Here is a 16,153-nt window from a genome sequence, read left to right on the forward strand (position 1 = left end):
ACATAAATGAAGATGATTTGTAAATAGAAGTATTCCATTTTCCAAACTTGCCATTTCTACATATTTTGAATTTTGATTGATAGATTGATATCTGTCCCAAATGGATTTCTTGGTCATTTAAAAATTTACAAGGAACGTTAAGGATTTCTTGCACAACGGATCTTCTGTCCTACACCCTATCTCATTTGCGCAACGGATCTTCTGTCCCACACCCTATCTCATTCTCTGTCCCATTTTTTATTATATTGCTATTTTTCCTACATAAATACCATATTTTAATTCTTTTTTGTTTCCTTAAGATCCAATAATTATTAATTGAGTAATATACAAAATTTAACAAACTCAAAAAATCAAAATGCATAAAAAATGAAATTTTTTATGAATTTTCTGCTTTTTTTTATTTTCTATTATATATTGCTTTTTTGAAACTGTTTGCATTTATTTTTTATTCAATTAATAGTTATTGGATCTTAAAGAAACAAAAAAAGAATTAAAACATGGTGTTTATGTAGGAGAAATAGCAATAAAATAAAAAATGGGACAGAGAATGGCACAGGGTGTGGGACAGAAGATCCGTTGCGGATTTCTTGGGATTTTTCTTATCAAGGTTTTGGTTTTTTTTTATTCCATTCCTTAAGGGTTGTTTCATGAAATATTTAGACTATGGAGTTGTTCTTCGATTTCATGAGAATTTTTGAATTTTTATGAGGAAAAAATAGAGATAAATAGTTGAAAGAAATTCCAGACTAGTAGAGGGTAAGAGAAAGGATTTGAATCCTAGGTTCGACGGTTTAGAGATGAGAAGGGTGTTAAGGGAGGGGAGGAGGGGAAAAAAGAAAAAGGGAAAGATAAATTTTGATTTACTTTCAATTTTGCCCTTTAAATTGCTGGACTATAATATGCAAGTGCCTTTTCCTGGTGAAAATATGCCTAGAAATGTGCTTATTGAACAGAAAAATATGTTTTGGATTTGAGAAGAACTAAAATGTTTCACTTTAATATGCTAGGGATTAAAATTTAACATCAATAAAATGGGAGGGTCAATTGATGTTGCTTTCCTAATTGTACAAGAAAATTTTTTAAAACAAATCTATTCTAGAAAAAAAATGAACCCTTTCTTCTGCTTCAAGCATTACGCCTGATACAGCAAGAGATGTACACTTTCAACATGCTTGGAAGTCATCTGTGTCATCAACACATTCTTTAGCACTTGTAGGGATTACTTCTCACTATCACGAAAGTCTACAGAATTTTTTTTGTATAAAATTTAGCATTTGTATAAAATTTACATGGGTCAGTCTAACGAATGTCCGAGATATATTTCCGGTGTCATATTTTTTAAAATATGAGATTAACTAAAAAAAAGTAAATAAATAAAAGAGAAGGTAGGTAACATTAAATAAGAAAAATATATAAATATAAGGAAGAGTAATAATTTTTAGTATATACATGTACATGATAGATTAGATGAATTTTAGGTGTATCAAGGGTGCCCAGTTGAAAAAATCCCATTCACATTATGTTATTATTCGATTCTCTTTAAATAGTTCACTTGTCAGTTCATATAACTCAATTTGTTTGTTGATATATGCAATCATATACCGTTTGGATTAATTGTTTTTGGGAGTGTTTTTGAAATATTTTATTGAAATAGTGTATATGAAAAATTTTTGCTGTACATGTTTTTGGAGGAATTTTTGGAATATATTTTGAAATACCTTTTAAAATTAAAATATTTTTAGAGTACTTTTTAAAAATTATTACTATCACCCATAATTGCCATTGCCACCGCCTCCACCCTCTTCTTCCTCCCTCTCACTTTTCCTCTTCCTTCTTCTCCCTCTTCCTCTTTGCTCTTCCTCCTCCCCTTCCCTTCCCTTCCCTCCCATCCCCCAGCTCTCCCCTTGTCCCTTCGATCTGGCCATGACCAAATCATGGGGGGGGGAAGGCAGGGTCGAGTAAAGAGGTGGGAGAGAAGGGGAGGGGAAGGAGGAAGAGGGAAAGGGAAGAGGGGAGGAGAAAGAAGGGAGGAGGGGGAGGGGGGTGGTGAGTGGTCGTGATAGATGAAAAATATTGTAGAATTTATCTTTTTAATTTTTGCGTATATTTGTAAGTTGTTTTTGATATATTGTATGAATGAGATTTTTTTTGAGTTGTTTTCTTTTGGTGTACCCAAACATAACTTTTGAAGCACGTTGGGGTATCCTTTCTCATATTGGGTATCTAAAGTCCTTAGGGTCTATTTGGTTCATGGGATAACACATGATTGGATAAATCATCTTGTGTCATCTCATACTTGGTTGCATTTTATATATAGAATGGCATATCCTACCTAATCGAATTAATCCCCTATTCATGGGATAAAATAATTCCATGGAGAAGGTGATATTAGCCCTTTCGAGATGATTGATAGAAAGGATGATAAAATTTTAGACTAATTTATCCTTATAAAAAATACAAATTTATACTCTTATAATTATATAACTCTACTCCCACATGATAATATAATATGAATGGACTAATTTGCCCCTACTAATTAATTTTAAATTTTTTTGACTAATTTGCCCCTACTACTAACATAACAATATTTGGACTAATTTGTCCTTATGAATGATTCAAATTCATACTGACTATTACATAATCATACACTCACATAATAATATGATAATAAACTAACTAATTAGCCTCTATTACTTATATTAAAATTTTTTGACTAATTTGCCCTTATTGATTATTTTAAAAATTTTGACTATTTACCCCTATTAATTAATTTAAAATTTTTGACTAGTTTGCCATACTAACATCACAATAGAAGGACTATATTGCTCTTGGACTAAATTACCCTTACTAAGCTTATTTTCTAAATCAAATTCTATATAAAAATACATAACTTTATCAATTGGGCTTTATTGAATGAGTTTCAATAAGTTCAAGCTTGGTCCAAAGAAAAATTTTCTATATTAACTTGAGTTTGGCTCATTTGAAGCTCTTAAATGGGTTAGGTTTTAATCGATTTAACCCTAATTTAGCCAAAAATTGATCCGTTATTTAATTGAAGTTCAAATTTAGGTTCAAAAACTTGGTCAAAATCTTTTTTTAAGGGCCCGAATGGGTTGAGTTTGAGTAAATGCAAATTTTTATATATCAAAACCCTTGATTTACTTTATAATTTTAAAGTTTCAAACTACTCTGTTTTAAAAGTTATAAATATTAAAATTTTTATTAATTTATTTTATTAAAAATATTAAATTAAATTAGTTATATTTTTATAAAATATTAAATTATTTTATTAAAAAGAATCTACAAATTAAGGAGTGCTTTGGTTATTGAAATAGTAATCCTACCTCATTCAATTTCCAACCAAACATAGGATATAGTTATTTTTCCAACATATCCTATCTAACCCAGAACCACACACACCAGATAGTTTGGATTATTTATCCGAGAATAGCTCAACTCAGGATTAATAATTCGAGGATGAATCATTCCATCTCATCCGGTCCATGAACCAAACATACCCTTATTCTTTTCTTCATGCTATGGGATTCCATGCGTGCCCCATCCACTTTAGTGACAACTGCAATTATTAGTTCAATTACTCCTTGACAAAAATTGTGCGCTTAAGTTGTATTAAAGCTATTGTTGCCCTCCTACTTGAGCTTGCTCAATTGATGTACGGCTTAGTGCTCATTCTTGCTTAATTGTTTCTCGGCCATGAACTCCTGCGCCTAACTTGAAGAAGGTAACATCATCATAATCCAACTCAAGAATGCATCTCTCTTTGCAATTGGACATGGAAGTTACACCAATTGGCTACGGTTTTCCATATTATACACACAGATTTCTGTCATATGGCTCTGCATAATGTATGGAGTTTCCACTAATTCCTGATTCTTGTGTGGAGCGTGACATCCCATAAAAGTGATCCAAGAAAATCATGCGATCCCCCAAATTCTTCACATCCTCGCACACTATTTCAGATGTATTCAAGTGAAAAACTTTGAAATGGGGTAACCTTGTACCTGCCTAAGGCTGAATATATTTTGTAAACAATTAAGAGTTCGCAAGAGGACTCAATTAGGTAATTACCAAAGGCTAAATTCTCCGGAGGTAGTGGGAAGGGAATTTTAAGAGGTAAACCATCCTTCATCATGTGGCGAAATTGTACTGTTGAACCTGCAAGATCAAGGGTAACCAATTTATGACTTTGTGACATTAACCCATATATTTTTCCATCCATGGCTGTAACACCGAACAGAAAATCCTCTCCAGATGTTGAACTTTGTTCAACAAAGTTACTATCACCAGGCCGGCAAAAGTGCAATTCGTTTAGGGATGCCAGTGAGGAGAATATGGCACTTGGAGTCACTAGGCGGTCTAGACAACAAGGCGGATTTAACACTTTCGAAAGATTCAAGTGGCGGAAGCGGAATATTTTCCATAGAAACAGGATTAAAAAGATAACAATCATCTGTTTCCTCATCTTGCAAGATTAGCCAACCAAAAAACCAGCAGAGCACACACTTGTCCCGCAAATAAGGGACAATTCTATGTTACGGAAGACAGAAAAAGATCACAATCCACACCAGGAGAAATGAAAGAAAATGAAGAGCATCTCTCAGTGATGATGGATGAATGATATTATTGAAACAGGGAGAAGTAGGATGTGGAAGAATCTGGATATTGGAAAATGACAACTCCCTCTATCTCTCCTTCGCTCTGGCCTTTTATCCTTGTGGCCTTCACAGAGTTAGTTACACAGAATCTGTTACAGAAATGATACCGACATTGACAGCTAACTAGCTGACTACTAACTACCCTTGTAACCGCCTTTTGAATCTTGCTCTACACGGTTATTATAACATGGTAATTACACATTACTTCCTACATTATATGGTAATTGCATATGTATGAGTATTTCTACCATATCAGATGCCCCCTCCTATGAAAGTCCTTGTCCTCAAGGACTGAATGTAGGGAATTTCTGGAGTAAATCATGCCAAAATTCCCATGTAGCAGTGGAGCTTCTTGTTGTTGAGGTGAATTATACTGTAATGTCTTGGATTGCAGTTCCTAGAAGCAAACTTTGGCTCTTGAGCGGGAATTTCTTCCTTCTACCTTTGTAAATAGTGTATAGCACACATGTTTTTAGCATAGGTTCCTACTTGCTACTTGTTAATTGAAGCTAGTATTATTGGGCTTTTGGGCTCTCTTTGTCTTTGTAACCATTTTACAGCAAGTTCTGATGTGTTTTTGCTATGCCTTTACGATTTCTTAATTACAACATGTTGAAGGAGATGAGTTTGTAGGAGGGGGTGGGGAGGGAGGGGGAAGATTCACTATCCAGTGCGTGTAATGGCAACATTTACCATTTGGTTTAACATTGAAAGATCGACCCTAAGAATATTACTGCAAAATCATCACTGTGCTGTATGCACATTAGAATTAATTTGAATTTGTACCTTTAACTTGTGCCGCAGTCTCCCTTTATATTTTAAACTTCAATTTTGAACACTTTACACTAGTTATTGGGAGTGTTTTTGAAAAATTTTATTATAGCAGAGTTTTTATAGTATATTTTGGTATATTTTTAAAAAATATTTTGGGATATTTTAGAATAGAAGAATTTTTAGAATATATTTTGAGATATTTTTTAAATATTAAAAAAAATTTAGACTACTTTTTAGAGTACTTTTTAAAAATTTTAATAATATTTGAAAAATTAGTTTTTGAAAAATTCATCAATCCAAACACAGGCCCAAAAGACTGTGCAAATAATATATGTCTCAACCAATCTAGCTACTAATTGGTAGTATGTTACCACTATCTTTTGATTCCTGTCAGTCATGCCAAAAAAAAAAAGAAGAGCATTACGGGGCTGGTCTTCTATTAATCGATTTTACTAATAGTGTTGTCAATTGGATTTAAGTGAAACCAATATGTGAATTTAAGGTGTAGAGTGTCTTAATTATGAAATTTAAGATGTAAAGCGAAGTAAGGTATTCGGAAGTGGGAAAAAAAAGGTGCATTCAGAGTATAAGGTGAAATTAGTCTATCATGTTACAACCATTGTAAGAAATTATTTAATTCACAATCCAGTGTATCTATCACGTATTTCTTTTTTCTGTTTTTCTTTTTGGGTTAATCAGTGAAATCAAAATTCCCAGAAAAAGGAAAATCCCACTTTAGCCAGACGACGACGACTTACTCAGTCAAAGTATTTATCGTTGGATTCTTTTCACGCACTCGCACACCAGTACTGTCTCTCTTCTCACTCACATCAGATTACACCAATTAACGAACAAAACCCCCCAACTGTACTCTGTTTCTTTCTCGCACCACCAGCAGCAGCCATCGCCGCCGCCACTGCCGCCGCAGCTTTCAATCTCTTCGACTTTCTCTTCTTGCTATCACCTCCCAAAGATGTAAGCTTTATCCTAACCTGTCTACATATAAGCAATACGTTTTGGGAGTACTTTCTGAAATTAGGGTTTTTTTTTTCTTTCTTTTTCTTTTTGGTGTGAATTGTTGCTTAATTGCTGTAATTTTAGTTGAATTGGATAGAGAACTTCTTTTAGTTGCGGAAGTTTGACCTAAACCTCGTTAATTAGCTAGAAATTAGTCAAGAAAAAGAAAAAAAAGATAAAAGCTTGAGAAAGCATTGGGTTGAAGAAGCAGGCTTCTTTTTCTTGAATTTGCTGAGGATGAAAATAGCTTGGTTCAAGAAAGCGCCAATTTATGGAATTTTCTTTTGGAAGTGTTAATGAGTTAGTGCTTTAGGCTTTTGAATTCAGTATTTCTGATTTATTTGTTTGTGTTTACAGCTTTTTTTTTTGTGAGAATTCTTCGGGTTTGAAGTAGTTTCAGAAGCCGATGCGACAATGCATGTATCCTTGTAGTTAGTTTTGCATACATATGCATCTGAGATTTCTAGCATGGCCAAGTATGTTGGCTTTGTTATTAGGGAGATCCTTTAGGCTAAGAAATGAAAGAGAATCTCTTAAGCTAGGCTGTAAAAGATGAGCTTTTGGGGCAGAATTTTCCAATGTTATTGAGGTAGTATTTAATCTTTTGACTTATGCATTCACATTATGGGTTGAGATTGTTCTGCAGTAGCCACATTATGAATGGTGGAATTGAACTTCTTTGACTTGTGAGTTTTGAGACTGTGGTTTTTGTGTGGCAGAGGATGGGGGTTTCTTTTCTTTGATAAGTAGTGAACTTGATGGATGTAAGCTTTTTTATATTATTTTAAAGTAGATTGAAAAGGTCAGCACTCCTATAATAACTAGAAATATTCAACTTCATGTCAGTACAAATGCGAAACTGCTGAAGCTCTGGATTGTGGGACTTAGGGTACTAGTTCTTTGTCATTTCTAGTTGCCTTAGATGGCTACATTACTCTTGCAATGTAGTTACAGCTATGGCTGGCCATTGTGACTGCTGTTGTCACATTACATCGAATTTATTTTTTGCTGTGTAAAATAATACTATCTTCATCTTTAATGCCCTTTTCAATCAAAATTTTGCAAATAAATAACAATCTAAACAATTCTTTCTTTCACGTTAGTATTTTTTCCAATTGGTTCCAATGGAATTGTTTGAAACTTTTCTCCAATTGGCTATAATGTGGTTGTATCTTCTCCACGGCTTCGTTTCCTCTCGATCTTTTTGTTCAATTTGTGATTAATACAAAGGTAATGGTGGCTGAAAATTTCTTAGTTTTTTTTTGGAAAAATAACAAAGTGAATTAAAAAAAATGATTTTTGAGATTTTTGTTGATCCAATGTTTTTTGTATTTTACTAATGGGTATGCTATGATCAAGTGATGATATTCCATTCAAATTGCTTGACAATCCATCAATTGTCTTTGATTAGTCAAATTTATGAAACTATGAGGATGAAATGTGTTTGCATGAAATTTTAGGGATAAAATTATAAAATTATGAGGATGAAATGTGCTTTGGCTAAACCTTTAGGGACGAAATTGTCCAACACCCCAAACAATGGGGATGAAAAGAGCATTTTCCCAACAAAGAAAATTGGACTTTGGCTCTTGAGTGGGAATTTCCCCATTCTACCTTCGTAAATAGTGTATAGCACACATGTTTTTAGCATAGGCTACTTCTTGTTAATTGTAGCTAGTATTACTGAGGTTCTGGGCTCTCTGTCTTTGTAACCATTTACTGTGAGTTCTGATTTTTTTTTGCTATGCCATTACAACATGTTGAAGGAGATGAGTTTGGTATCCTCTAAAAAGAGAAAAAAAGGGGGGGGGGGGGGGGGGAATCACTATCTAGTGCATGTAAAGGCAACATTTACCATTTGGTTTAACACTGAAAGATCGACCCTATGAAAATTACAGCAAAATCATCACTATGCTGTATACATGTTAGAATTAATTTGAATTTGTACCTGCAACCTGTGCCACATTCTCACTTTATACTTTAAATTTCAATTTTGATAACTTTACACTTAACTTTTCAGATTTGTTCAAAATATGTCCGATCTATAATAGCGTTAGCAAACTAACAGGATAGAAGACCATGCGAACAACATATGCATCAAATCAATCTACTAAGTGGTAGTATCTTACCGTTATTTTATGATCTCTGTCAATCATGCAAAAAAGAAAAAAAAGCCATTATGTGGATGGTCTTCTATTCATGGATTTTACTAATAGTGTGTCAATTGGATTTAAGTGAAACAAATCTGCGAATTTAAGGTGTAGAGTGTCTTAAATATGAAATTTAAGATGTAAAGTGAAATAAGGTATTCGGGAGTGGAAAAAAAGGTGCATCCAGGAGGACAAAGTGAAATTAGTCTACTAAGCTACAACCATTGTAAGAAATTATTTAATTCACAATCCAGTGGATCTGTCATGTCACAAGTTACAACCATGGTAAGAAATTATTTGATTCACAATCTACTGTATCTCCAAAAGCATAATTTCCCAATAAAAATTCCCTACTGAATGAATGAATAGATGCTTCAATTGTCTTCCCAATTTTACTACTATGTAAATCAAAATCCACTCTGATAATTAAAAAATAATCCAAAACAAAACAAAAGCTATTCAATTTTTTTTTTTATAATCGACAAATATCCCAATCCCAAATCTAGTTATGCAATTATGCAAATAATCCAAAACAAATACAGCCTACTATTTCTTTTTTCTGTTTTTTTTTTGGGTTAATCAGTCAAATCAAAATCCCCCCCCCCAAAAAAAAACCACTTAAGCCAGATGACGACGACTTTCTGAAAGTATTTATCATTGGATTCTTTTCATGCGCTCACACACTATACTGTCTCTCTTCTCACTCACATCAGATTTCACTAATTAACGAACAAAACCCCCCAACAGTCCTCTGTTTGTTTCTTGCACCACCAGCATCTGCTGTTGCCACCGCCACCGCCGCCGCCACCACCGCTTTCAATTTCTTCAACTTTCTCTTCTCGCTATCACCTCCCAAAGATGTAAGCTTTATCTTAACCTGTATACATATAAGCAATACGTTGTTGGAGTACTTTCTGAAATTAGGGTTTTTTTTCTTTCTTTTTCTTTTTGGTGTGAATTCTTGCTTGATTGCTGTAATTTTAGTTGAATTGGATAGAGAACTTCTTTTAGATGTGGGACTTAGGGTACTAGTTCTTTGTCATTTCTAGTTGCCTTAGATGGCTACATTGGCTGGCCATTGTAACTGCTGTTGTCACATTACATCCAATTTATTTTTTGCCATGTAAAATAATATTATCTTCGTCTTTTCAATGCTTTAAATAGAAACAAGTAGTTACGTAAGATATTTATGTTGTTTTATGCCATTCCTGTTGTTTAATTTTTCTCTTTTGCGATTACTTGCATGTGTAGATTGCTCCATATTGGTCAGCTACATGACATTGTCTTCAATATCACATGGCTTGACAGCTACATAATCAACTGATGCTTCATCCTTGCTTCTTTATTCCCAAATTTAAATCAATGTTCTTGGACATTGGGGCACCTATATGATGTTGGCACCTTCTTAAGGTGGCTACTTATGGATGATCTACATCTTCTATGATGGATGTCAAAATTAGCCATCCAGTATCTTGTCTGTTATACAATATTCAGCAATTGGTTTCTGTTATAACCATCCGGTTATGGATTTGCTGCATAAAATACTTTCATCACAGTGGATAAGTTGTTTGGAAAACCACCATTTCTCTTGTGCATATGGCTTTGAGTTTGTGCTCAACTCTATTGCTGTCCTTATTCATCAGGCTTTTAAAGCATCTATGGTCTGAATTTGCTACCATGCTATGGATCTCATATGCAGTCTGCACGCCATTCACTTATGTCAGTTTAAGGTGGAATTTTTAAAATATTCAATAGGAGGTCGGTATGGAAAGGTCCTGCTGAGAGGCCCCCCTAGTGGGAACTTATGAAACCTTTGCCTGTTTCTTCTCTCAACAAGTTATTGAAGTTGTGACTTGTCTTCTCGGGAACAATTCTGAGGTGTTTTATTGCTTTTACAATAAGCACTTTTGTTATTCTTTTTAACAAAGTGTCAAGTGGAGTTCATAGGACTAGGGTTAGGTGCACCTGTACCTGTTTTTCTCAACAGTCACCCACAATCAAGGCACACTCTCTGCCTTTTTCCTGAGTCTAACCATTTTAAGATCCATGCCAACTGAAATGAAGACATTTGATTTGTGAGGAGAGAGAGAGAGAGAGAGAGAGAATAAATGTTTGTTTCATGTTTTTGTCTATTTTCTGAGAAAGTTGTATTTTTTTTTATATACTTTTGATCATGTATTGCATGGATTGCAAATGTCGGTGATATGTGCTTGACCAATCTTTGACATGCTTTAAGTGCCTGACATATAGTCCAAAGTTTTGGCTTTTGGTTTTGGTTATTAACACAATCAAAAGGCTGTTGACTATTTGCCTGAGTTTGTTGCAAAATATTGGCTTCCAATCTGTGCACGAAATGGATGCATGACTATTTTTTGATTGACCCTGTATTTTAGATGTCATTTTGTTGAAAGATGGAGAAAGAGTTAGAAAATTTACGCACAACCTTGTGTTATTGCTGAGTTTAGTAAAAATTGGTGAGAATAACTTGGAATTAGATAAAGTAAATGCTCAAAATCGGCAAAAAATCTTTTTCGGTATGTTGAAGTTTTCATGTTTTCTCAGATTGAGCAGCATGGTCATTGGGATATATTTGGAATGTAAAAATTAAATCTCTAATTAATTTTGAATTTAATGTGTGCATACTGTATATAAATATGTATGATATTTTGTGATGGATAAGTTGGAGTTGACTGGATAATATTAGTGATATGAATTGTTTATTTTTTTTTCACTTGTCATCAGATCATGCTGCAATGCATAGGGTGAACTGAAGCTGATATAAATTGCTGAGTGTACTATGGACGAAAGAGGTAGGAAACGCAAGCCTTTATGGGATGCAGAAGATGAGAATCAAAGAATTTCTTGTTCTGGAAAAGAATACTATTCAACTTACGATGGTGGGTGTAGCAATAGGTTCTCATCTTCCAAAGCTGATAATAGTTCGTCAATGCCCAAGGATCATGCAGGTTGGCCTTCTTGGGACACACTGGAGGAAAATACTACTAGAAAGAAGGTTGAGGGCGTTTACAAAAATGAACAAGATGAGCTAGAAATGAGGGAAAGAGTTGTGTCTCCTGGCTTTGACGGATGGGGCCATAGAAAGCATAGCAATTCCTCTGATGATAGTCTGAGCCGGTCTCGCAGGTCTGCTATATCAGAGCTTTTTCCATTTTAACACAAAGATTGAGTTTCATTGGCCTTTGATGTCATCTCTTTAGTATATTTATGTGTAGCTAATTGTAGTTAGTCTTCATAATTAAAATGCACCTACCTATTCTTATTGTGAATGAAGAAACAAACTGCATATCTAACTACCTGGAGTCTTGGACACGGCAGCCAGTTACAATGGCATGCTTACGAGATTCGATAGAAAATTTTGACTTATGCTCCGCCCTGTTTGCTGACATGATGCACTGGTTTGTCATTTCTTTTGCTGCTGTTGTTAATGCGAAGTGTCGTATCCATGTTTGAACATGATTTTATGAAAAATAAATCCATATTAGTTTATCTGCAAATGATTAGTTTCTCCAATTTTCTCTGTTCCTTTGCTTCTTTTAGCTATTTCATGGAATATTGTTCCTCAAAAATGCGATTTTGTGTTTGTTCATACAGGTATCTGGAAGGAGGTAGAAATAGGAGCAGAGACAGGGGCAGAAATAGAAGTCGCAGCCCGAGCTGGAGCAAGGGTAGGGATCGTAGTGGTGTTAGGAGCAGGACCATGAGCAGGAGTCGTAGCAGGAGCAGGAACAGGAACAGGAATAGTGCAAGGGGTCAGACCAGGAGTCGTAGCCCATTCCACGGGCATAGACATGACTTACAGGGGTGGAACGATAGCAGTGGGTCTGGAAGGTCATCTCAAACCTGTAGAAATTTTGCAACAGGGAATTGCAGGAGAGGAAGTCAATGCAGATTCCTTCATCCTGACAGAATGGATAGGGACTACTTAGAAAATGACTTTGTAGAACGATCAAGAAGTAGACCAGATCGTGGACATGCTTTGGCATATGGTGAAGGACGTGGGAGACAATCTTGGGATAAAGGTTCTGATTCAAACCATCAAGAGGATGATTCCTTTCGGAGTAAAAGCAGAGGAACAATATGTTGCAAGGATTTTATGAGAGGGAAATGCAAATGGGGAGCATCTTGCAGATTTTCCCACCATGTTGATTCTGGTGATAATAATGGTAAGGATACCAGAATTGCACTTTTTGAGCGTGATCGTGAGCACCGAACAAATGAAAGTAGGAAACCTCTATGCAAGTATTTCCTTGCAGGGAAATGTAATCGGGATAACTGTTGGTTTTCTCATGATGGTCCAATAGATAGCAACCATGAAAGCAGGCCACGTGATGCGGGTGGACGGCAGAGCTTGGTTGACAAGAATGATCAGTGGAAAGGTGCAACTTGGGATCAGGTGGAACCAGAATCGAAACCTGTTGAAGGCAGTAGGTGGAGTGAGACTGTTGTTCCCAATAGAAAAATTGCTGACGCTCAACTCGAGAGGAGGGACAATAAATGGGCTCATGAAAGAAGTTTGCGGAGTCCAGAATTGAAAGAGAAGGCTTCTGAGGGTAATAATTACCTTTCAACTCAAGATTGGAGGGAAGATAATGGTGGTGATGCGGGTGCTATCAAATCTGTGGTTGTAGAGAGTTCATATGACAGACAAGAATACCCTCTAATATCCAAAGGAAATCTTGATCTGGTGTACACAGGTTCTCATGCACCCAATATTACAAAAGAACCTTCTAGCCAGCATCTTTCTGAGGCAAGTTTGCATGCTGGACTAGCTGAGAAGTCTGATATACTGCATCGTCCAACTGTTGCTGAAGATAACATAGTCAATGCTTCCAGTTTTGACGGCCTTGGTCAGTTGAAAGACAACAGAAACACTAATAACCCAGAATTTATGCCTGGGCAAAGCCTCAATCAGAACGTCATTGGGAATTTGAGCTTAAATCGTCCCTTGGTTTCAAATGATCAAAGGGACAATTTGTTCTTTCCACATCCGTCGAATGTACGAAATGTTGACTTGAATGGTTCTGGTCAAGGCTTGTCCTCTACTTTAATCATACAAAACCATACTGGTAGTCATCAGAAAGAAGCTGCTAAAACACCAGAGATTCAAGACTTTGGAGCCCCGCGATCTTTCTACAATAATGCCTCCAATAACCAAGTCCCTCAAAATTTGTTAAGTCCGGCTGCAGCATCTCCTATGCACAAATTTGTTGCTGAACAAACACAAACTCATCTGCATGCTGCGTTGAACCACTTGACTTCTACAGCATTAGTGTCTGCTTTGGAAACTGCCATGCAAATTCAGCCTAATACTGATGTAAGATCTCCTGTTCAGTTAGATCCCTTGGAAGATGGCAGAGGTAAATTGGGCGATGTTAATCAAACCTCTGGTGAAGTTCCCTACTCATATGAACAGAAAAATGGGATACCTTTTGAAGAATTTTCTCCAATGTCTGGTGATAATCCACAATTTGGGAATACCCTCATCAGTAATATTTCTAATGTTCAATGTCATGAGAGTCCAGAATCAAAACAGCAGGAGGCACCTGCTGCTTCAGAAGTCAAGGATAACAATACAGAATCTGTTGTAGAATGCCACAAGGGGCAGGAAGATCTTCATAAAGAAAATGGGGACGAGCATGTTAAGGTTGGGAATGGGAACAATAACAAGGATGACAAGGACATGCGCTTATTCAAGAATGCCCTTGTAGATTTTGTTAAGGAGACTTTAAAGCCCACGTGGAAGGAAGGCCGGATGAGTAGAGAGGTTCACAAGACAATTGTGAAAAAGGTGGTTGATAAAGTGACAAGTACGATGCAAGATCACATCCCGAAAACACAAGGCAAAACTGATCAATACCTGTCTCATTCAAAACCCAAAATTACCAAGCTTGTACAGGTAAGTTTCTGGTTATTTGTTTCACTTAACTCTAAGAAGTACCATTATGATACAGGAAAACGATTTTTTTTCAAGGCTCTGGAGTCACTTAACTGTATTCTGAGAGATCTCCAGCTTTTATCTTTAGATGGTTAGTGGTGTGAAATGCAGAGGCAAGCTTAGAAAATGCTTTTTTTTTTTTGGCAAAAAGTTGTACACATCTGCTAGGTTTTTTTGGTGGACGGTGCGGGTGTAGAAATGGGATATTGCTGGGATGAATACAATGTTACTTGTTTGTGTGACCTACTGGATTAGCCATGCAGCTTTACATAACTTACATGGATAGACCGTACTAATGTAAATAAAGTGCTGTGTTCAACCTACTTTATATTCTGCTCTCTGTTTTCTCATACTGAACTGTCTGGATTTCCTGATTTCCTGCAGGCTTATGTGGAGCGACATCTCAAGACTGATTCTTGAATTACCTTTTCTTAATTCCCATTTTGGGGATTATTGTACTGACTTGGACAAGTAAAAAATTCTGACATTTCTTTTTCTTCAGTTTTCCAGATTGACATGCATTCTCCGCCCCTGACTTTCGTTCCTTGTGCATTGTGTTTTCTAAGAAGATAATAGTGCAAATAGTCTGCCTTTTAGTTGCTTTAGCTTTGGGTGCATTTTTTTAAAACTATTTTTGCTTTAATTCTTTCTGAGTTGGGAAATCCAAAGGTTTATATTGGAAACTGCGAAATGCAAACATGCAGGGGCTTTGAAGATGGTTCGACTGTACCGTATTAGTTTCTGTAACTAAAGATAAAAGCGGCAGATGTGAAGCTTATGTGCTTGAGGCAGAATTTTCATGTCTTGCCTTTTTTGTGTAATTTTATGGGGTTCAGCCATTTGGTAATGTAAGTGTACATGCTAGAAAGTGCGCCAATGCTATGCTTTCTACAAAAGGGCGGACTCTCTCTCTCTCTCTCTCTCTCTCTCTTTTTTGGGAAAATGTTGCTAATAAGTGGTTCATGGGTGGATTGGACTCGACTAATTCTAAACCATTTGTCTTAAGTTGAATTTTTGTTTAAGTTTTTTTTGGGGGGTGCTTATTGTGTTTCCTTAGCCGTCAAATAGAAAAAAAAATCTAATTTGTTTACAATGCATACCCGGATAGCTGTTGTATTAGAAACAAAAACAGAAGAGATAGCTTGTTTGCTCGCTGTGTTACATTTGCTACCACAAAGGATGGATGGCATATTTGACGGCTGAGATTGTCCCAGCGAGTTCGGGTTGATCTTGGGTGTTTATTTACAATTTTATTTGATCTTTGATCTTTGATTTGAAAGTCATTTGGATTTCAATTCAACGATTGAGATCGATCAATCTGAGCGACTTAGCTGTCAAAATTCTCCGCGGAGTATTCGAATCCAACCAAGTTGACAGTGAGTTCCCATACGTCACCTTCCATAAGCACAAAATAAAATAAATAAATAAAACAAGCTTTGGCCATTGAGAAAACTTGAGCCACAGACATCTTCTAAAATGGTTTATGAGCATTATATGATTTTCATCAAAATGTTTTTTGTCTATACTATGTGTAGCGTCTGCGTCCCACTGTGCAGCGGTGTTGACGCGTAATGATCACT

The 16,153-nt window shown here is 35.8% G+C and overlaps 1 protein-coding gene across 3 annotated transcripts; it reads left to right on the forward strand.

Annotated features, from left to right (window-relative positions):
* Positions 1 to 6,266: 6,266 nt before the first annotated feature.
* LOC113749630 (zinc finger CCCH domain-containing protein 55-like) lies at positions 6,267 to 15,178 on the forward strand. 3 transcript variants are annotated; one of them, XM_027293444.1, is made up of 5 exons: positions 6,267 to 6,425; positions 11,360 to 11,427; positions 11,574 to 11,761; positions 12,230 to 14,534; positions 14,958 to 15,178. In XM_027293444.1, the coding sequence occupies exons 3-5, from the start codon at positions 11,670 to 11,672 to the stop codon at positions 14,991 to 14,993; spliced, it is 2,433 nt and encodes an 810-aa protein (XP_027149245.1). In that variant the 5' UTR covers positions 6,267 to 6,425; positions 11,360 to 11,427; positions 11,574 to 11,669; the 3' UTR covers positions 14,994 to 15,178. The 3 variants fall into 3 exon arrangements, with proteins under 3 accessions (XP_027149245.1, XP_027149243.1, XP_027149244.1); XM_027293442.1 differs by having other exon boundaries at positions 11,360 to 11,761; XM_027293443.1 differs by lacking the exon at positions 6,267 to 6,425 and adding an exon at positions 9,419 to 9,477 and having other exon boundaries at positions 11,360 to 11,761.
* The last annotated feature ends 975 nt before the right edge of the window (positions 15,179 to 16,153 follow it).

This window comes from Coffea eugenioides, chromosome 10 (genome assembly GCF_003713205.1).
Source record: "Coffea eugenioides isolate CCC68of chromosome 10, Ceug_1.0, whole genome shotgun sequence".
Classification (NCBI taxonomy): Eukaryota; Viridiplantae; Streptophyta; class Magnoliopsida; order Gentianales; family Rubiaceae; genus Coffea; species Coffea eugenioides.

Excerpts from the sequence above, each read along its gene's own strand:
- LOC113749630 (XM_027293442.1), top strand. The coding sequence starts at position 11,415 with ATGGACGAAAGAGGTAGGAAACGCAAGCCTTTATGGGATGCAGAAGAT. Across the intron at positions 11,762-12,229 it reads AGTCTGAGCCGGTCTCGCAG|GTATCTGGAAGGAGGTAGAA; the intron begins GTCTGCTATATC and ends TTGTTCATACAG. Across the intron at positions 14,535-14,957 it reads AAATTACCAAGCTTGTACAG|GCTTATGTGGAGCGACATCT; the intron begins GTAAGTTTCTGG and ends GATTTCCTGCAG.